This window comes from Cuculus canorus, chromosome 5, assembly GCF_017976375.1.
Source record: "Cuculus canorus isolate bCucCan1 chromosome 5, bCucCan1.pri, whole genome shotgun sequence".
NCBI lineage: Eukaryota > Metazoa > Chordata > Aves > Cuculiformes > Cuculidae > Cuculus > Cuculus canorus.
In genome coordinates, this window is record NC_071405.1 from 55,608,102 (window position 1) to 55,631,461 (window position 23,360).

Genomic DNA, 23,360 nt, shown 5'->3' on the forward strand with positions numbered 1-23,360 from the left:
TAAAAATATTCATGTAGAATGTTCATGTAAATTACATAATCTGCTTTACAACTGCCTGTTTGTATCAGATAAAGTAAATAAACTGACAAATTGATTTGCAAATACTATGAATCACATTACTAATTAAAATATTTCCCAGCATCTGGGCAAACCTGACAGACTTCAATAAAAAAGTAACCAACACTGGTTTAATCTTAGCAGCTTATAAAAAACAACACAATTCTAACAAGTCCCCAACCACCTCTATTGTTCAGGTGTCTCAATGTTTTTATGTACCCCGAAGTTTCTTAATTATAAAAGGGTACCCTGCCTTTTATTTTATATCCTACATGCACTGAACTGTTTCATGTACACTGTAATATTATTAAACAGAGTAAACCTCATTAACTTTGAAGTCATAAAAAAAAAAAGACACCCACCCCAAATCACCTTCTCTACCAGATACCAAGTAAGTTCACAGTTAGCAAGGCACTGGCACAGGTCTATTGGTACTATAACGAAATGCCCTACAGAGTTTTACTACCTCTAAAACTTGTGCTGTTAAAGCAAATTATGAGGATTTGCAATTAGCTTTTGGTCAGAACAACTGTTTGTTATCTATCAAAAGCAGTGTCCTGTAAAAGTGTGCACTTGCAGGTTATTGATGAAAGCCAGGCTACTTTCCTTTTTGCCACTAAAAACAGAAGATCTGGAGGCCAAGTTAAGTTACTACAATTGCTAAATTTTTGTAGCGTATATTTGCACACGTGTAACTTGAGAGACTTCACAAATAGTTCCATTACTCAGCTGAAAGTAGTAGAAAACTGATGCCTATTACAACAACGCCACCCATAATTCTCTATTTTAAACATACTTTCTGCACTGAATCACACAGTAGCAAAAAAGGAATCCATCAGTCTAATTAGACTGGCCAAAATGTATAGTATTCCCAGAGTTTACTTCCTGCTAATCACCAGGTACTTTAAAAACGGAAAATGGATTTCCCCAGTCTGAGCAGATTTCCCTGGCAATGATTCTAAATGAAAAATGTGATCTGAAACAAACATGGACAACTGAAGAACACAAGCTATCAGTTTCCTTACACAGTAGGAAAAAGGAAATACAAAACTCTGATATTAGAAGCATTCTATTAGAACTAGAAGCAGTCTATTGTTCCAGAAACACAGACCTCCGCACGTGATTATTTAGTTTAACATATATATATATACACATATATAAATCATTTGGTTGTACTGTAAGGCAAAGCAAAGTAGTCTACAATGAAGTCCATGAATCCCAGGTCACTTTTAGCAGGAGAAAGACTATCTAGAGACATAAGCTAGCTATCTTCCAGCAGCAAGAACATGTTAACTATCACCAGCTGTAAGATGACAAAATAAGAAACATGCAACCAAGGAATAGTGAAAAGTATTTAAGCTCTACATCCCAGGAAATGATGAGTAATTAAGAAAGGAAACAGAACGCTTTAAGATAAGCTTTCTTAGAGTCTATCAAACTGCATTAATTTATTTTAGCATGCTAAGGAAAGGGTCTCTGGTAACACAATACACATGTTTAATATGCAGAAGAAGAAATTTTACCTTGTTCTTCACTCCCTTCTTTACATAGGCTAGAACTTTGCCCAAGACTTAAACTGATATCGTCGGAGGTCTTAGCAGTGTCAGTATCTCCTGTGAATTTTAAGAAAGAAGAGTACTAGTGCTCAAAGCATTAACGCACAGATTTCTCACCTGTCATGAAACACTTGTTTTTATTTCTTCATTTGAAGACAAGTAATAATAATTACAAGTAAAACAATATTTCTCTTATATTTTAGCGATAAGTATTGCCTGTTCCATTTTTTTTATTTTGTAGGTAAGAAAGTTTTCATTCAACTGCACATCTCTTCCATGAAAAACTGAAAAGGTATCTTACATAGACCCCAAAGGAAATAAAGATTTGCTTTCTTTTTTTCTTAAAGATATATCTATTGGAGTATTCCTTCTTGCATGGTTGCTAGTAAATATGAGTGGGTTGACTGTAACAAAACACTTGTTAAAAATAAATAAGGAAGAATCAGTAGAGTGACATTCATATCTCATTTTCTTTTGTAATTTTTTTTAAGGCAATAATAACACAAGACAGCAACTTTCAATATTACAAATAATTTATCTTCTCATCTCAGAGGAGTTCACAAGGGCTGTCCTGGACAATACTTTTGCTAGATGCCAAGCAACTAGAAATAATCAAGTTACTGGAAAACCATACCAGAAGGGCAATTGGTTGCACAGAACTCAAAACAATAGGAAAAATTTCACTCAAACCAACCCCTTACCTACATTTTCAGGCAAAAGAAAAAACTGTTTGTACATGGAAAACAGAGCACAGATACTAGGATATCCTCTTCTACTGTTTTAGACTCAACTTGCAAGTCTAACTACTTCCAATTAGTAAATGCTGTCCTTAGTTCACAAAAAAGTTCTGAAGATGAACAAGGCAGACGCTATTTGGAAACAGCATAGTAAACACCAGTAATCTGAAGTGCTACTGCAAGGTCATTTTAGCTGCCAGACAAAAAAAAAAATCTCACCTTTGATAGTTGCTCCTGTTCCCAGACGAGATAACCCAGATCCAACCTAGAAACGAGGAAATACGTAAAAAGATGTAAACTTTCAGGAACTGCCCAACTGTTGTCTCCTATTAGTGCAACGCATGCATTTGCCCATACACCTAGGAGAGATTTTCAAAGGCATAAAAGCATCCAATAGCACAGTGCTGGAAAATAATTTCTGATAAAGAATGTTTCCAGTGCAAATAGAAATGACAAGGCATCCAGTTCTGCACTAACTATATAACTGCACTATTCTGTCTACAGTCAATATGCTTGCAGATTTTACTATGCCGATTTTTAAACAATTTTTAAACTAGGAATTTTCCTTGAAAATATTTAATGTGGAAACCAACTACTAGTGCTGTAGGACACTAGTAACTGCTGTTGTAAAGCTGAATATTTAATGCAGGGATCATGGTTGCCTAAACTGCTTAAAGAAAACATGATGTTAATATAAAAAAAACTTATCTGTTCAACATAGTAAACACCAAGTTAAATCCACAAACTGCTCCCACTGGAAAAAAATACATGTTTTTACCAGGATTAGTTTTCAAGTCTGCCAGAGTTGATCTAATGACAAGGTAAGCACAAGCACCTAAGCACTAGTATGTGGAAAGTAGCAACAACATGAACAAGGGATGGGGCAGGATGATCCCTGCTGGCAGCTAAAGAAGCTTAAATCAATTTAGTCTAATCATTTCACTGTATCTTATTCCACCCTATCACTCCTGCAAATGCAATTTTTATTTTGAAGACAGTTTCCGAGTACACAAATTACAGTTACCTGAAAGCAAGCAAACTGGTTAGTGGAAGACAGTAGTATTCTTTGATCTATTCTTGGATATTATTTACAGTCAGATCTCAAATCTATAGAATCTGCCATTCAGCCATGTTCAATGGCCAACCAGCAGGCATGTACCTCCTCATATGAAACCTAGTAAGCCATTTAGGTTTGCAGCCTGCCATTTGACATCCGTCACAGATTATTTTGCAGAGAACATCGTCTTTCTTTCAACAGTATTTCCAATACCACCTCAAAGAGCTTCAAATAGCACACAAAAATGCTATATGTTACGTCAAATAATTAAAAAACTCAGAAATAAAAGAAAAGAGCACTCAAAGGCAAAATCTGAATGCAAGACACAAAAATGACAGCAATCTGACTTTACTGTATGCTTACTGGGACTATGTTTTTCAAAAATCCCTAGAGTTCAAATGACTTGGAAAAGAAAGCATAGTTCTATGTATCTAACTCATCTTTGCAAGCACAGCAAATTTAAGATAACCTGAAGATGTGTGCAGATTTTTTTCAGCCTTACTATAGAATAATAATGGCTTTGCCACGTGTAACACAAATAAAGCAGGCAGAGCTTGTTAAAACACATTTTCTTTACTAAACTGTCACGCACACTTTTAGTCAGTAATTTTGCCTAAACGTTTCAACTTTTTCCCCTCCACTTCAATAACACGCCTTGCTGAATACTGTATCTGAATGCAAATGCATCAGCATGGGAAAGCTATTGCACTAAAAACTGAACACAACTCAGATGCTTACTGTTCACATACTGTTTTGATGCTGCAAAATCACACGGGACTAGTGAGCAATAATTTTATCAGCATAAAGACATTTTAAAAGCTATACTTCCTTTCACAGTAACTTTAATTGTGTTTTGTTGTCATGAAAGAATACAGAGCTTCTTCACATGCTTCAACATTAAAACTCTTACAAATGTTTGGAATTTTTTCTGAAGACCAGTCAAACATCACCCCCAGACTAGTTCTGCCTCCCTACACGGACCATTGCTTCCTTTTTCTTTCAAGGCTACCAAATACCCGCTCTTTTCAAAGGAGAGAATCGCTTAAGAGCATCTACACTAGATAATGGAGCATAATTCATATAAAACACCAAAATTAACATAACACTGCACTACATTATACACTGCCTGCTCAGAGAGCTAACTGGAAGAACTTGATATTGTAATACCCCACCACATCCTTCAAAAAGAGCTTCTATATCTTTAATATGATGCTGCATTGCTCATTGTCAACACAACCTTACAGCATAACCACTCTATCTACCTGTCCTCGTGAAAGCTGGTAAAAGGAAGATGCCACAATTGGCTAAACATCACAAGCCAAAATAGAAGGAACAGGACTTCCTGCGATATAGGATTTCGATGCATAAATCTAGCAGACAATCAGGAAATAGAACAACTTCCCCAGAGAAATAAGAAAACAACTAGAGCATACTGAGGTTGCATTAAAATCTAACAAAGCGAAGTTCTTCAGCACCTCTGTCTAGTGTGCAGGAGCCCCTATTTATTGATTTCTTCTCATTCCTGTTGAAGTGTCAAAATAGTGAAGATTTTGCAGAGGTCACAAAAAATAAAAAGCTTCAGCCTTTCCATTTCTACCAGTTTATTTTGTGTTGAACTTCAGCAAATTAACATTTTTTTACTGCAGACTGAGCTGTCAGGAATAACTACTTCCAGAAAGCCATTTATCATTGCAATAGATAAATCAGCAGTGGATCTGTTCTAAGACAACCTAACAGAAGCCTCCTCAAATTAAGCATAACTGAAGTTTGCCAATTAAGCATCTAAATGAAAGCTCAAACAAAAGTAAAAATAAAGTTATAACATAGGTTGAACTTACAGCTAAGGTATCTAACCCCTCACTGATACCAAAAGGAAGAAGGAAGACAACCACAGCAGGTCTCGGTACTTATCTGACAATGCTAAGAGTTATTTTGATTTACTAAATCAAAAGAAACTTAACTGAGCAAAAGGGACTATTTTCTGATCGAACAGTGGGCTGCCATATAAAACCCAGCCATCCCCAAAATGAACACAAGACAAGCTACGAGCTATGCAGCTGGAAGTGCGCAATGCCACCCTAATAAAGCAGTTAAGAAATACAGAAACGGTAAGTTAGTTATTCTGCTACAACAGAAAAAGTTCAAATGATAAGGAAAAAAACCGAAAAATATTATTCTGCAGATTGCAAAGCCAGCAGTACCAATGCAGCAACCACAGTGGCTTTAATTCTTACCTGGTTGTTTGGATCTATCCCAGCATAAGAATTACGTGAACTACAGCCAACAGGAGGAGTTGCTTCTCGTATGAACTCTGACATCTCGATCCCTCCACCAGGGTCACTGAAGGACACATAAAAAGAAAAAAAGAAAAAAGAATATTAACCTACCAGTTAAACAGAAGTTTCTGTCTACATTCAGTGCAGGTTCAAAATAACTTCTCCCTTTTTAAGTATCAGGGGATTAAATATACCCCAGTATCTCCTGATCAATACTGCCCATTTGACACAGGAAGTTCGGTGAGCTGTTGTACTTTATACACTGTCACAAGCTGCTACCTTGTAAAGTCCGCTGCCACCAGCCAAAACAAAGATTTAAGATCTACAACGTGTTTGGAAATGTTGGTATATGAAATTCTCTGTCTATACATCCACACATGTAATTTCCAGATCATCTGTCCAACTATAATACCCGGAAATCAATAAATAAAAATAGTATTAAATAGAATTCTTCCAAAAAGCAGGGAAAAGGACTCCAAATATTTTCCTTATATTGGATCTAGGAGCAAAAATAAGGATGGGTTAATCAAGAAAGCCACACACAGTCAGTAAAAGTTACTGGAAAGGCAGACACATGCAGGGAGATGGTATCTCTCCCAGGGCTCCAAATCATTTTCTTCTACCAGAAACCAACTTCCCTTCAGAACATTTACAGATGTTACAAAGAAATATTTTGAGGCTCTAAACATGTAATTGTGTCCTAGTGACTTCACCATTCCAGGATTAACAAGTGTTGGGTTGAAAGTATCTTTTAGATCAAACCAAAGTTTAATTCAACCTAATTCAGCTTGTCAAAAGCAGGCATTTATGAAACAAAATCACGCTGGACCTGCCTGTTAAGACAGCAGGGTATGAAATGAGTTGGGGACTACAGCTTGGTGATCCAACCTAGCACTGTTTGTTAACTGCAAAGAGGGAGAAGTTGCAGCACGCTTTTTCCTTTCCCAACATAGCTTTCGTCAATCCTTTCGATCTGGAAGACTTCTGAATAGAAGTAACTGCAGTGTAATTTAGAATCTGATGATCTCCTTCTCCAAGATAAACAACTGCCTCCAAGCAATCAATGATTCAGAGCTGTGGCAAGTCCGCTCTAACATTTTACTGGAGAAAACATTCACACAGCCATTCTCCAGCTGGACTAAAGAAACTAAAGATGAAGCCTCTCTGGAATAGGGGATAGAAATGGACAGAAGCACTGCAGGACTTACTTAACAAACATTTAGTCTCATAGAAAAGTCCCATGTAATAAGACGAACACCTAATAATTTTTGTAGTACATGGTCATCATTGTAGGATATTATAAGCAAACAGTTTGTACACTTAAGGACCTGAAACATCATTCATTCTACAGCACAATTTTCAAGCTGTTGCTCATCTCAAAGGCATAGAGGTACAACCGTGGCAACCATTCTAGATCATACAAGAGGTCCCTAAACCTTCCTACACCAAAGAAATGACAAAAAGAGACAGTTCGAAGTTAGGAATGTATTACTTTAGCAAAGGTAAGTTAATTAAGAGACAACCAGCCATGAGTTAGCAGAACCATTAGGGTCTGACACCAGCCAACTGAAGTGAAAAAGCATCATTTTGATACTGCTCAGCAGTGAGTCATAAGCATGCTCTTACTGATGGCTGTTCACAGAGCCCTCTCTGACCTGATATTATCAATTATCCTAAGGCAAAACCAGGTGTGGGGGGAGGAGTGGCCATGGAAGAAAAAAATCCAGCTCCAATGATTTCCAACAGCTGTAGCCAAAGTATTATTTAGGTAAGCATTTAAAGAACACATAAGAACAAAGTCAAACAACCAAACAAAAACCCTTAGTTATGTTTCATTTCAGCATACACTATGATGACAACTGAGGATACAAAGAATGATTTCACAAAAAGATGAAAATCCCTTTCCTATTTGAATAATTCATTCAGAAACACTGCATACAACCAAAGTACGCCCTATGAAATTGAAACATAAGTCAATGCAAGTAAGCTCTCATTCACAACTGGGTAGTTAGCCATGGTGGGAAAAGGAGGTGATTTTTGTCTATAAGTGAAACAATATTTATCAGCATATGTAATAATACAACCCAACACCACCACTCTACTCACAGCTGCTATATTCTGTGACAGCACACAATAACTAATGGATTTACAAAAGCTAGCAATGAAAAACAACAAATGAAGTCTGCAAGAGCAAGCAGGAAGTGCAGATTTCTAGGATTAATCATTGTATGCATAAGCATCTGGACTACAACAGCACATAGAATCTTTTAGGAGCTATTTTTTCCTAGCACTGTGGCTATTGCTTTCTGCTGTTAAGTTCCACAATTTCTTAGTTTGCTGACTTCATACCTTACAACAAGTGCTAGCTTTTCAGTTTGCAAGCAAAGAAAAACAAGTGAAGTTACTACAGAAAATAAGACTCCATAAATTACAACTAGCTACACAGAACAAAGACTACTGTGGAAGAGGATCCAGAGACTGTGCAAAACAAATTAAAACTAATATTTCTAATTATTAACTTGTCCTACCTAAAAATCACCACCTGCAGCTCTATAAAATTAACGTGTCAGAGACTAACAGAAAGTCTGAAGAGGCCGTAAGCCGACATGAAATCCAAAGTTGAAAACTAGACTTTGGCAGTTTGACTACAGAAATCTGATATTCGGACTAGAACTTTCAGAGAGAATTTGGAATGAACAGTTTTGATTTCAGGACAAGGTAGACAAAGTTATATTATTTTCTTTTGAACACCTTCTGTACTTAATTTGCAACTAAATTAGCAGGACAACTAGTCAGGAGGCTGCTCTCAAAACACAGAGGGACCACAGCATGTACAGCAAATGCTAGACCATGGCAGTTTCAAGTATTAAGAGAAGTTTTCTTTAAGGCTTGAAACATTAATTACAGACTCAGAAAGCCTAAACAACTCCAAGCTCAAGAACAGGTCTGCCAGCCACAGAAAGCCACAAGGAGAGGAAATAGCAAGAGGTAGGGCAAGAGCTAGAGAAATTACTGTTTTTATTATTTCTCTTGCTCATACTTAAGTAGACTGTATGTAACTCAAAAATGCAACATCTTCCAGCTGTCAGTTTTATTTTGCAGGAAAAATAATTACGAAATTCACATAGCATGATTACAACTCTCCTACACTGATGAGGATCAGCAATGGCAGTGTCACCAGCCTAATGCTTTATGGTACTTTGAACCATAAAAGTTACTGACATAAGAAAGTAGCCATAAAAAGTCTTGCTCCCTAAAAGCAAGACTGATTTACACATTTTAATGCATCTATTTGGGTCCACTGATGTCCAATAAAGATTACACTTGCACTGTTCCTTCTACCTTTTATGTGAGATTAGAAGCCTGTATTCCCATTACCTGTTTTCATAAAACCTCACAGAAGCATTACAAACACCCTTTTAAGAATGAAAGCAGCAACTGCACTAGAAGCTACAGAAGAAGATAAATCACATTCCTATCTCCAAGTTAAGACTAAGGTCTTTCAAAAATATTGATTAGAGAATCAGATTTATAAAGACCAGGAAAAAACAAACAAAGCATTTCTTAAGGAATAGCAACTTGTTCTTCACTTAAGCACATCAAAGTTTTATGAAAAGATTAAAAAACTCATAGTTCAATGCTATTCACAAACCAACGTGAACTGAAGATAAACGAACAGTTCATGTAAACCTACAAATGACTGCACATCAAATTTTTGTCAGATATCAGCATCACTTCGCAGAAAAATATCTTAAGAAAGAACAGCAGTTCTTAGAAGCTAAACAGAATCCTGAACGTGACAGAAACCAGACTATTGCTTGATCCTTAAAAAATACCAATATTAAATATCTAAAGCGGTCCCCAGGAGGGGGTGTGCAGCAGGATGAAAACTTTAGGACATCTTTGCACACTATACGTGTATTTATTTGGTTAACACTTGCTGTAGCCTAAGCTACCAAAATTAACATTTTAACTTTAACTATGCAAATATTTAAGGTACTTAGATATACCCTATATACACCTTACAATAGGGGAAAAGAATTAAAGAAAAAAAAAAAAACCACCCTACATACACACTGTCTCACAAGACAGGCTGTTTTTTTTTTTAATAGTGTTCTGATTTAACTTACTAAGGCAGCGACAGTTCAACATTAAACACTCACTTTACATCCCCTCTACTAGTTTGAATGTTACCCCAGAGTTCTCGTAAGCTTCTAGGCAAAGGTTAGTATATACTGTACATCCCACTTACCAAAAAGTAACTCCGTAATTTCTGCATTGACCTTGTTCCCAGTTCTAGTTAAGAGACCTGAAAGTGGGAACAAGGATCATATAAAAGTTAATGGAACTTTAGTTGGCAAGCAGGACACGCAGCATCAAACTAACCTCTACTTCTGAGCCTATAACTAATTGTAATGTAGTAACTTGTCCCACTTCAACTGTTCCTTAGACAAAACAGAACTTCTGAAACATCCAGAAGCAATCCACAATACTAGAAGTCCCTTCGCAAATCTTGGCTAGTTTTGGAAGCAAAAGCTACATGGCTTATAAAAAAATAAAAAAATCCAATGATCACAGCTAAAACGTGTTAGAAAGGTTGCATTGAAACAGAACAGATGACTAGTGCGGGCATGGAGGATTCCACCGCCACGTATGTGCAGGACAGTATGGCCGATGTCCTTGCACTCCTTCACAGGAAACTGTGGGACCATTAAGCAAGAAACCATGAGACAGGTGAGTGGAAAAAACACGAGCTGAACTATGCGAGAAGAACTTTTGGGACTTTTTGGTTGCTAAAAAGATACATTTGTAGCAAATACAATTGTGCTTAATGGCTGCAGCTGTGAGATCTTTAGAAGCAGAAAATCACTGGGGTAGCTGCTAAGGAGGCAGGTATGGGTATATAAAGCTTTGCTTGTGCATAATAACAGAATTTCATTACTGCACTTGAACGGAGTCCATGCCTTCAATCGCCACACACTAGTTTACTTGAATAAATTTTATTAAACAGGATAAGCATTAAAATACATTTAGGTGATCATACTGCCAAAATGGCTCAAATACAGCATTAGTAAGGTATACGGTGATCTAAATGGAGTCAAAATTAAAATCAGCAAGTCCAGTTACCAAACACAACATTGAAAAAGAGTCAAGTTATAAAAGATCAATAGAAGTTATTGCCTATCAACTTCAAGAAATCTAAGACTCTGTTTTTGCCAACAATACCAGAGATGAGAGCAGATACAGAAGCGCGTAAGACCCAACCCATGAGAAGCTACACCATATACACAAAGTCCTTTTGCTTCTAGGCTTAGCTTTCTAAAGAGCACCATTTCAATACTTTCTTTAAGCATCCTGATAAACAGACTCAAGAGGCTTCTTTCAAGTACATCCTTATACCATGCATTTCCACATATAAGTTGCAGGTTTGTTTTGTGGTTTTTTGGGGTTTGTTTTTAAATAAAATACACACAACCTCTGAAGACACCGCATGGAAAAATATTCATATCTACTAGTACCAGAAAGTCACAGACAAGAGAAAAATTCTTTAAAAACTAATAATTCACGGTTGATTTATTTCATGCAGTTTAACTCTTAAGAGGGCCTCAATTATCTGGAGCCAGACGGAGGCTTTGATAATACAGCTCATAACACATCCACAGTCTGATCAGACTGGTTAGGCTGGCCTTGTTGATGAGTCATCTTTTCCTCTTCTTTCTCCGAACGGTCTGCTCACAGGAGGAAAATCTCTGGGGTTTGTTTTACACTGGCAACAGCAAAAATTATCTGTGGCAAGGAATCACCTCCTATTGACAATACTTCAGAAACATCATCTTCACTACTGGGCAGAGCAATTCCAGAATTTCCAAGTACACAGGACAGTGAAGTAAGACTGTGACTGGAGTCAAGCATTGTATATGACTCTTAATTTTTGCAAAATGAAACAAATTGAAACCTGATCAGACATTTCTTACAGTGATAAAAGACAGCACATAGTATGTGCTCTTTGACAGCTAGAATTTTAAAACTAAGTCCATTGCTGAAATAAGATTACTTGTACTGGTTGTGTTCATTAAGTATTTACTGAACTAATCAGCACGCATTTTCCATGCTACTGTTTCAATGCTTCCAGCAGTTTCAATACTGTTCCAGAAATCCTTTGTGAGAAGGAACCAGGAAATTCATATGAATCCATCATTTTCAAACCTAATATAAAATAAGTTTGTTTTTAAAGACCAGACTTAAAAGTCTTTAAGAACTACAGACGTCTACACATCTATATTCCTCAGCGTTTATTTCAACCACTATTCCAGTTACACATCTGATGAAGGTAGGATGTTTTTATCATTTGAAGCAGTATACAAACATCAGCAGACACCTTACCTGGGCCCATTGCTGTCTTTCCTCTTGGCTGAAAGATTGCTTTGTTCTGTTTTTGCACCTCTGTCCATACACTCACTGGCATTCCTCTCCACAATTTCTCCCTCATCCAATGCCCTGTGCAAACGGTAATTCACCATCTTCAAAACGATAAAGAGAGCTGCTATCACCGGGCAGTAGACAGCTACTATCATCATGGAAGAAGGAAGGGCCTTTCAAAAAAGTAAGAAAGAGTTAATGAACACAAGGTCAAACATTCATAAAAACATATAAAAGCTATCTAGAGTTTAACAGTTTCTTTCATACAGAAAATACTGATTACACTGAAAATGAAAGTTTAAACACTATACAAAGTTCGTCTATCGGGGAGATTACTAGAAGTCTAGCAGCACAGAAAAAACCAACACTTGGACTAAAGATACCAAAGCACCACAGCAGCGTGCTAAGCAGACCCACCACTGGAACTTGAGAAACAAATGCAACTCTTGTTCTTTCTTTTTCCAGGCTACTAGAATGCAAGACCTACACTGGGCAACCTAGAGCTAGCACATTTTTTTTTTTGTGTCGCAGGCAATATTTTTGATCAGTTGTTATGAATAAAAAGAGATGGGAAGATTTTAAGCAAGTTGAAAACTAAGCCAAGTACAGGGCATGACCTTATTTCAGGGCTAGCACACAGTACTAAGTCCATTTTCGAAAAACTGACGCAAGTCTGACAGCAAGGCAGATTTGAGAAAAACTTGCTTAACTACGCACTACTGATGCTTTTACTTAGCTTGTCAGCTTCCAACAGCTACTCTTGCATGACAAGATACTTGGTCACAAGCCAAACTTTTCCCTATCTGCATACAAAAATGCCTGTTTACATTTGTGATGGGCACATCCGAGCAGCGGTCCATAATAACCTGCAAGACCGCACAATACAGAGATTACTTGTGCTAAATCATTACATGTCCACAGAAAGGCGGAAGAGAATTTCATCTGTGTCAAAAAAGGCCAGAAGCCACACAAAAACCTCAGTCTTGAATTCAACTTTTGAGAATCCACTTAGAGTTAAGACTTGTCATGCAAGTGAGCTAAGGCTCACAAGGCTTTTACAGATCAATCACTTCAGCAACTGATATCAAATGTGTCCTAACAGCTATTTAAAACAAGTGTTCAGAGTACTAGTTAAACTTCAGATTTCAATTCAAGGCCTTCTAATTCACCTTTTATTCAGATGTATAATTTTGCCATTTCCTTAGACAGTCAAAGTGAGATACTAACTCCTAGTCTTCATCTACAAATAATCATTTTCCACAGAAAAGCAACAAGAGCCTGTTCTCTCGAATATTTTGCAGCACCTCTATAGTTTCTATCAGCCATAAATATATGTATACACACACAGACCTATAACAATCAGAATTAAACAGCATTTGTTAGCTATCACAAACATAATTCAGCAGATAAGAACAAATTAACTGTCTCCTTAGACCTCCTAGCCTAAGGAGAACTCCAGCTTGTTTCGTACATCTAGTCACCCTCCCTATACAGATCATTGCAAGACAGTCTTTATGGTGACCAAACCCACTCACATTCTGCAGAATCAGAAAGAGAATATGACTGAAGGATAAGGCAGAGTGCCCTCTCTATTCTGCACATAAAGCTAGTTTTAGCCATTTAAAAGAGATTAGATAACAACATTAATATTTCTACATTTTTCAAGAGCTTATTAGTCCTAAAAACTGGCAGTGCTTGTCACACAATTTAAGCCAGGAATTTAGCTAAAAACACCACTTGAAGACATCTCCAAAATACTGTACTAATAAAGAATATAAAAAAAGGGAACATTTCTAAATACTGTGTTGACTGTTGACTTCAGAACAACATCAATCCTTCATCTAGTTGCTCACCTTCTGGCAGTAAGCAAAAACAATCAATTAATGTAACATTTCTAGAGCCAAACAAGTATAAATAATTGAGTCTTGAGTCACTCATGAGGCAGGTTACTTATTAGGATTCTTTTCTTAAAGAGATCAAGTTTAATGTACCTTCTCTTTCAAAAGAAGTTAAGTCAACACCTAATATAACATGAAGTGGGACAGGCAAACTAAGCTGAGGCATACTAACTTAGATGTCACGTGCTCAGCTGGACAAGACCCTAAACGATAGGAGGATTTACTTATCAAGAACCACCTCAGGAGGAGGAAGAGGAAACAAAGCTATTTAAAACCAGCATCAGTAAGCAACCAGGAGCCACAATTACGCTAATGGCAACCATACAATCCCTGAAGCAACGCTACAAGGGTTTCCTCCAGAAATGCAGTGCTTCCACTTCCAAGAACTTCACAGGCAGCTAGCTCCCTGCAGACAAGGGCAAGCCCGTTAACTTTGGCAAAACATCTGCACTTCCTGTACGTACTAAGCAGTCTGCTACTGAGCCACAAACACAATTTCAACTATCCTCTCCTTTACCAGTACATAGTATTCAAAAGGCATTACCAGAAGAGTCAGTTTAACACTAGATAACAAAAGCTAGAGTCAATCTGTAAGAGAAATGCCTACATTTCCTTATCTGGAGAACTCTTCAATTTCTCCCCTTCACTACATCTGTAGTGAGGTCACACAGCATATCCAGTTTACCTTGCGGAATGCAAAATCTACACCATCTGTTCTGCAAAGGAAAGCCTGAAGACCAAGTAGGGGGGAAAAAACCAAAATACCTCATGCAACTTGCAGCAAAACTAATAAATAATTAAATGGTGCTTTTTCCCCACATCCCATTTCCACAGCACTGCAGAAAGCTAAAAATAATATAAGCTAACTCACTACTTTTCATTCTCCATACTCATTAGTAGTTATTCCTCTCTGGATAGGGTATATTTTCAGGGAACTGCAGAAATTTTAGCACATCCAACATAATAAAAACATTCAGACAGGAAAGTAAGTCTCATGCTGCGGTACAGCTGTGCTACCCATGATACCAGCAACACAGTGGCCTTGGGCTGATGGTTGGACTCTATGATCTTAAAATCACTGAGGTTGGAAAAGACCTCCATGATTCTACAGTTCTAACTCCTCTGCATTCCAGCCTCAACAGCAAGAGTTACTGCAACCTGACCTAAACCACTGGTACTTTTTCTGTTTCTCTCTGCCAGACTCGGAGGCATTTAAGTTTCATTAAGGGTCTTCTCTCCACAAGCCCAGGCAAGTTAAAGTGATTACTGTTTTAAAAGAGATTACTATTTTAAACCGTGCTTGACATTTTACCTCATTTACCTCTCACCATCATAACTGAGCGTTCTATAGAATACCATCTTCAAAATGGTTCTATAGAACACCATCTTCAACACAAATCCAAGCCCTACAAATTTGCAGCTAGATCTCATTTTGGTTCTTTTCACAAGTATTTTTATTGGGCACAAGAGACTAAAATCCTCAGGTTAGAACTTGTAGCCAGCTGATGTCTGCTAACAAGTCCATAGCTGCAACAGCATTTTAGAGAACATTCCATTTTACTGTACATCTCTAGTCACTTCCATTGGCACCAAAAGAATACAGACACTGAACAGAAGAAGTCACAATTGAAGTTCTTGTAGAAAAGACAAGAGGTGGACATGACCACACAAAAGCTGTCCACCTTAATTACATTCTATTGAAAACTCCAGTTATCTAATGTTGGAACAAACCCAACCATTAAACAAACTTCTAGCTGGAAGGTATTGCCCTAAATCTTAAAGAGAAATTAAGTAATACTCTCAAAGATGGACAGGGAAGGGACTTTTCCCTCAGAAGTTACTTTCCAAATTTAAACTTTTCAAGACAACTTTGGAAATCCATACTATACACATGGACAAAGGTAAGATACAGGAACATACAGGTGAGGAGTGGGACTGTCCTTTCAGAAAGCTGCTGGCAGTTAGGTCAGCTCAGTTGTATCACAGCACATCTTTTATGAGAGAGTGGGTAAAAGAAGTTTTAGGCACTCCTAGATTCATTGATCACAGGCTGTGCTGCATATGAAGAAACAAAACATATGGATCTTTCCTAACCACACCCAGCTTTAGCTAGACACTATAGATACGCTGAAGTTTCCAGATTATTTTCAAAACAGAGGTGTGGTGTTACCTGTTGAGAACATTCATAGTAAAGTCTCCCAACTCAAACCAGATTGCAAGTCCTTACATAAAAGTGATATCAATCCAACATTCATTAAGCAGTAAAAGTCTTCTTGTAAAATGCTTTGAAGTTCAAGCATTTTGAGGCAAGTATTTTATAGAAATCTTAATATCAGAGAAGAGGAAAGACCAAGAAATAGCAGATGTAGTTTTGTCACTATTTTTTGTTTATGAACAGCCAGAGGCCTTGAGAACTGCTGTTATCAGGAAGCATGTTCAGTTATAAGTCACCTAGTTTTTGACTGAAATCTCAAGGTGTACAAATGAAACTTGAGTAGCGAAGAAACTAGATCTGACTTAAAGCAATGCAGGATACAGGGGATTCTCATCATACATTCAACTTTAAGTACTTAAACTCTCAGTTTAAGAAACAACATCAATCTCAGAAACTTCGCTAAAAGCTACATTTATATGACCTACTTCTATAACTATGTACACAAGTCAGAAAAATCAAGTGCCTATTATGTGAACTGTTGTCTGTCAAAGTCAAGCTCATTTAGACAAGTTCTGCAGGTACATATGAGCCCATTACCCCAAGTAAGGTACAGTCCTGGCTCCTCTTCAGTCACTGGCAAAGTTCTCCAAGTACCGGAGCCAAGATTTCACCCTCTTCTGTGCACATGGTGGGGCTGAAACAGCATTCCGACTAGGGGAAGTGCTTTGGCAGCCTTCTCTCTTCCCCTCCTCCTTGCAACACTAATGCATAACAGTGGCCCCTGCATTTAGGGTATTTTTTCCAACTCTACCACTATATTTTGTAGCTTAGTTGTACAGTCTCCCCATATTTTCTTCTCCCAGCTTGAGTTTTGGAATAGAGTGAAAACAGGGATCAGCTCTTACAACAGATATGCAGATCAACAAATACAGTTGATGCTGTTACTTAATACAAATATCCAAACAGAATAGACTTAACAAGTCTAGAAAGCACACATGCTGCCAAACCACAGACTCAAAAGTACAGAGTCAAGCAGCATCACTCAAGCAGACATTTCTCTTCCTCTACATCCCAATTCCTTCATTATCTACACTTTTATTTTTGCTACACTTGTGACAAGGAAAGGTTAAGTGTGAAGTACAAAGAAATACAGGAGGGAAAAGTATCCAGAACTGCATTTATGTATACAGCTGTCTCAAGTCACACAGACTGCAGACTCCACTTTCACCTTAAAACTCAGAAGGCAGATGAAGGATCAAGGAAGAAAGGCGAGCTACTGCAATTTCTTCAGTTGCCTTTGCACCATGCATTAAACCCATCAACCCTAACAGCACTGGGCATACACGTGGCAAAGAAACACACAGACTTATGGTCGCTGACCACAACCATTACCAGATTCCATTCTGAAAAAAACAGGATCAATAAAAGAAATGCACAGACCAAAGATTAGCAATGTAAGGTGCAATAAGCAAGTCTTTAATCAATAAGTGCATCTAAACTACCATATCCAAAAGAGATTAAGTGTTCCATTCCTGTTGGGGGTTAAATAACGTGATTAGCTTATTGTAAAATGCATTCAGCCTTGAAAGCCTGCTACAAACAAAGTTCTTGAGGGACCCTTTTGCCTTTGTTGCTACAAAACTTAGGAATAACTACACTTATTGCTGCTCCAATACATCAAAGCAACACTACGATCTTGGAATTCCTTATGTGAGGAAGTTTAATAAGTAATACAAAACCTGCCAGCATTTTAAGTCTTTCTACATACCTTGTATTTTTAAAATACACAGGGTTGTCTGCCAGCAAGTCATCTGAAGCTAGCTTAGAAACTCCCTCCTACACACCAGTGAGCCATGCTCAGAATTCAGAATACCATTACCTAAGACTTTTTAAGCAAGTTCTGCTTATTTATCTACACCCCTACAGTAATGCAACATCTACTGCTTTTTACTCTGAAAACGAGCTTAAGAGATGGTAAAGATCTAAGATGGCCATCATGGTTCTGCCTGTTTAGTTTATGTCTAGACAACACTTAAAACTGGAGAGGGTGGAAAGAGGGAAAACAGCCAAATATGATTCAATCTGTTTTAACTTGTGACTAATCTCCTTACTTATTCTCAGGGAAGTTGGCACTTCTTGTTGTATCTTTAACTTGTCCAGAGCTATGAAGCAAGGTAATTTCTCAGACCTCAACAAAACCAAAGCAGCTTGCTTTGGCCTGTCTTTTCCCTTTGCACAGGGAAAGAAACAGCTCTGAGCTACACTGAGGTTTACCCCATAGCATGGGCAACTGAAGCTTAACTGCTGCTTTAAGAACAGCAGGAGACTTAAATGCTGGTCCAGATTTATCAGTCGTCAAAAGACGTACCTGCAGTATAGATCAGCCCCCCAGCTTCAAAAGTCTCCTATGCATGTATGACAAAGCTCACCATATCTTTATGAACAGCCTTCTCAGCAAGGCAGTACTAATTAAATAGACTAGCCTGCCAAAGTCTTTTTATTAAATAAATAAATAAATAAATAGAAGTTACATCTAAAACCAAAAAGGACTCTCCTCTTCCCATATTCAGTGGAATTCCAGAGAGATATAAATTCAGTTTCTACAGAGAGATTCTGCCTAAAGTTTCATGTAGCTGTTACAATAACTCTGGTTATAAGTGATGTTTGTCTCAGCCTGTGGTTTCCTTGCCAGAAGTCTAAAATTTTCAAACAAAAAGCCTTGGAGCTATCTTTTGCAATACACAGTAGTATGAATTAAAAACTAAGCATACAGGGCTGTAGCCTTCTTTTCACACTAACTAATTCTTAGTACGAAGTGTCTCACACCGCACTCTTACAAATTGCTTTTTAACAAAGCAAATGCCTGACCCCAAAGCTCTGAGTCTCTGCAATTGCACTCATAGTTTCTCTTCCCGAGTTTCATTCACTAACTCAAAATTTTTCACAACGTAGTTCCTATTTTAAATCGGCACAAGATCTGTACCCAATAGACTTGCAAATTACATTCTACCTCAAATGTTCAAATCTGGACACAACGCACCCAGTAAAATTACACTTTTCTACAGAGAAATCTGAAGTGAAACATGAGTATTTCATAAATTATACACAACTTAGAAATAAAAGCACTGGCCAACAGAAAACTGCCTCCTTCTCTCATAACTGGTCATTCCTCTCCTATATTTGTTTCCAAGTCCAGATGCCAAGAAAGTTTCTAGGTTTAAAGGTCGGTATTTTAACAGCTTTGACTGAATTGTCAGATACAAAGACATACTCAACAGCAGTTTTCCCACCAAACTAAGTATATTGCAGTCTGGACACAAGCAAAACACAAAGCCAAAGCAACTTTTTGTTAGTAACATACAGTCCAGACACGCTGCCAGCCAGCACACTACAGCCAAAAAAACTTCCAGGTTATGGACCCCGAGTACAGAAGTCAGAAGAGAAAGTAACAGCTGCCAGCCAGAAATACTGCCTAGATCTGACGGACTCTTCTCAAACCGTGCTTTTTCCTGGACTGCAGTAGAAGCGAACGGAGTTATGCCCAACTCTAAAGGGAAGTAAACAGCACAACGAAGGCGAAGCCCCCGAGGTCCCTCCACCACCCCTACATCCCCCGCTTTCGAATCGGCGCGGCCTCAGGTGCGTTCGGGGCGGCCTCCGTCCCTCGGAGCGCGGGCAGGGGGCGCGCGACCACGGCCCCTCCCGCACCGCTCCCCCCTTCGCTCTTCCCGCACCGGGACGCCTTCCCCTCCGCCCCTCGCTCGTCCCGCACCGGGTCACCCCCTCCCCACCCTCTCCTTCGCTCTTCCCGCACCGGGACCTTCCCCCCCTTCGCTCTTCACGCACCGGGCCGCCCCCCCCTCCGCCGCCCTGACCGGCTCTTCCGGCACCGGGACCAACCCCCCTCGCCAGGCCCTTTCCGCACCGCCGCCCTGCCCACCCCGGGACGCCCCTCCATTGCTCTTCCCGCACCGGGCCGCCCCCTCCTTCGCTCTTCTCGCACCGGGACCCCCTCCCCCCCCACTCCCACCGCGCCCGCCTCTTCCCGCCCCGGCCTCCCCCGCCGCCTTCCCCCGCGCCCACCATGTAGAGGGTGAAAGGGAAGCCGAGCAAGAAGAGCCACAGGTAGAGGTGCAGCGCGTTGACCCCGGCGCCCTGGTGCGGGTCCTGGTACCAGCCGCCGCTCAGCGCCGCCCACACGCCCTGGCGCAGGATCTGCAGCACCTGGGAGCCCATGGCGGCCCCGCTCCGCCGAGGCGGCCCCGCTCTATCCACCCTGCGAGCCTGGGCGCCGCCGCGCGCCGCCCGCACTCCACAACAGTCCGCACGGTCGCAGCCGTCGCCGCCGCCTCCCCAGCAACGCCGCCGCCATCTTATGTCCGGGCCCGGGGCCGGCCGCCCGCCCCCGCGCCGCCGATAGACCGGCAGCCCTTGCGGCAGGGGACGCGCGCGCCGCCGCCGCCACCGCCGGGGGAAGGGACGGGGGGGGGAGGAGACACTGCGCCTGCGCGCAGCCTCTCCGCTGGGCGTCGCCGCCATCGCCCTCTGCCGGCGCGGAGGGACACGGCGTGGGGCGCTGCCGGCCCTCGTCCGCCTGTCGCCCAGGTGACACCACCCCCGAGAGATGCTTCTGCGCCTCTGCAAGGGCCATGCTCCTTCTTGTGTCGGGGCAGAAGGGGCTTAGAGTCACAGAATCACCAGGTTGAAAAAGACCTCTTGGATCATCGAGTCCAACCATTCCTATCTGCCACTAAACCATGTCCCTGAGCACCTAATCTACCCATCTTTTAAATACCTCCAGGGATGGGGACTCAACCAACTCCCTGGGCAGCCTCTGCCAGTGCCCAGTGGCCCTTTCTGTGAAAATTTTTTCCTGATATCCAGTCTGAACCTCCCCTGGTGCAGCTTGAGGCCATTCCCCCTTATCCTGTCCCCTGTCACTTGGGAGAAGAGGCCAGCACACTCCTCTTTGCAACCTCCTTTCAGGTAGTTGTAGAGAGCAATAAGGTCTCCCCTCAGCCTAAACAACCGCATTTCCCTCAGCTGCTCCTCGTAAGGCTTGTTCAAAGGTTGCCCCATTGCACGGTTTAATTCCTTAAGACTAAACCAGGATGATTGTTTTACCATTTTGGTGTCCTTCCAATACACAAATTTATCAAAATCCTGGCATGCCTGCCCTCACTGCTGAGTCTGTTGTTGATTTCAAGATGTACAGAGCTGGAGCAGGTTTATTAGAAATGAGAACACTGAGCGGCAACTCTTCTGGGCAACCTGTTCCAGTGCCTCACCGCTCTCATAGTGAAGAATTTCCTCCTTAAGTCTAGTCTAAATCTGCCCCTCTCCAGTATATACCCATTGCCGCGAGTCCTATCACTACAAGCCTTTGTAAACAGTCGCTCCCCAGCTTTCCTGTAGGCCCCCTTCAGGTACTGGAAGATCACTATAAGGCCTCCTCAGAGCCTTCTCTTGTCCAGGCTGAACAACTCCAACTCTCTCAGCCTGTCCTCATATGGGAGGTGCTCCAACCCTGTGATCATCTATTAGATGATCTCTTAGACAATCACATCTCAGAAGTCACGCATCAGATAGAAAGGGACAGATTATTCAATGATCTTTTGGAGTGCCATCAAGCAGAGGAATGGGCAGACTTCTTCCTTCCAGCCCCAGGAATGAGTAATGCTGAGGACTCCTCATTAAATTACCCAACTTTCCAGTCATATTTGGGAAAAAGGTACTGTCACTATGGTGGCAGAAAGATCCCACATAAGTTCTGTCCCAAAACCCAATTACTGTCCCAGCCCAGCAGATAGGAGATGGGAGAAAAGCACCTTCTGCGTCTCTTCTGCGAAGGAATTGCAGGTATGAAAGAACCTGAGCACTCAGTTGTGACTTATGACGAGCATGCATTTGGGCTGGTGGCTGCGTTAATGCCACAGTCTCCACAGTGTTTTTCTCCCTGACAGTTAGCTAACCAATGGCAGCATTTGGCTATTCTTGGAAAACTAAAAGACAAAAGTGACTGACTCAAAGCAGATGTAGAGGATCTATATTTTGTTTCCCCAGTGGGAAAGCAGTGAGAAGGAATGGACACAGAACCCCAGCCATGATTGCTCTCTCCCCCCAGAATAAACAAATAAAACATTTTTACCTTCATTGTTTCAGGTTGTGCCTTTTCAAATACAAGACTCTTAGCAGTATTTTGCCAAGGAGCAGTTTTTCACTGTCAAATAGACTTGAGATACGAAAGGAAAAAGGGTGGGGAAAACAGAGAAACAACAGAGAACAGAGAAATAACAGAGAAAACCTACAGAGGATTATCACGGATGGGGATGGGGAGTTCCCTTTATCCTTTAGGGATAAAGCCAAGCCTCACCAGCTACAGAAAAATTAAACCTATGAAGCCTATTTCAACAACATCATTTGCCAAAATAACATTAAAAACTAAAATTAGAAATACAGCTGTTAAAAGATGAAGTTTTCAGGATGTATTATACAGAGTATACTATGGTACTGTAATGATCAGGATTACAAAGTGTTAGTTCTTCCAGCAGCTGTTTTATGAGTGTTACATAAAAGCTGTTCACCTTCTCCACAAAGAGGAGGCAAAAGGGATGGCATTAATTAATAATGTGTCTGAAGGCTGCAGTAACTGCTTTAAAAACATCTATGCTTCGGTCTAGGAGCCATTGATTAAATCTAGACAGATTAGCCTCTGCTAATGATTCACGTTAAATAGTGACCCTGTGCAAGAGGCTGGATGCTGTGGAAGCTTATGGCTGCTTCCCCAGCCCTGGGTCCTAAGAAGTCATTGGACCAGCCAAGAAGTGACAGAGGCTTTGGGAGGAGCAGGGGGTGAGGGTTAAAGCAAAAAAAAAAACAAACAGAGAAAAAAAGAAAACCCAAACCATTAATATTATAGGCTCAACCCTGATCCAAACCAATATAACCTAGTTTAGCACTGATAGCCCTGTTCAAGAGCACCTTCATTGTGGGATGATCTAGTCTGCATCCAGTAAAATATACAGGACAATTAAATTTCATGGTTTAGCTATTTAAATGAAAACAGGCTGAAAACATTAAGACATGAGATGGGGAAATAACATTATTGGAATCCATCCATGCCTAAAGGTAAAATTGATAACAAGCCCAGTCATAGACCTCATTAACGAAGTAAGGAAAAAAAATCATTATTAGCTTTTAAGGG

General features: G+C 40.1%; 1 protein-coding gene across 8 annotated transcripts in view; it reads right to left on the bottom strand.

Moving 5' to 3' along the window:
• Positions 1–20,579, bottom strand: part of PCNX1 (pecanex 1) — an 86,783-nt gene extending 66,204 nt beyond the window's left edge. For 3 of the 8 annotated variants that reach the window (XM_054066697.1, XM_054066698.1, XM_054066696.1), the window contains exons 1-5: positions 20,240–20,579; positions 12,068–12,276; positions 5,642–5,747; positions 2,570–2,615; positions 1,581–1,670 (exon numbers count right to left, since the gene is read on the bottom strand). In XM_054066697.1, coding sequence (XP_053922672.1) covers positions 1,581–1,670; positions 2,570–2,615; positions 5,642–5,747; positions 12,068–12,276; positions 20,240–20,392 — 604 coding nt within the window. In that variant the 5' untranslated portion in view covers positions 20,393–20,579. Of the gene's footprint in view, positions 1–1,580; positions 1,671–2,569; positions 2,616–5,641; positions 5,748–9,935; positions 9,993–12,067; positions 12,277–20,239 lie in introns of those variants that run through there. The other 5 variants (XM_054066700.1, XM_054066699.1, XM_054066702.1 and 2 more) reach the window with 3 other exon arrangements.
• Positions 20,580–23,360: the final 2,781 nt, after the last annotated feature.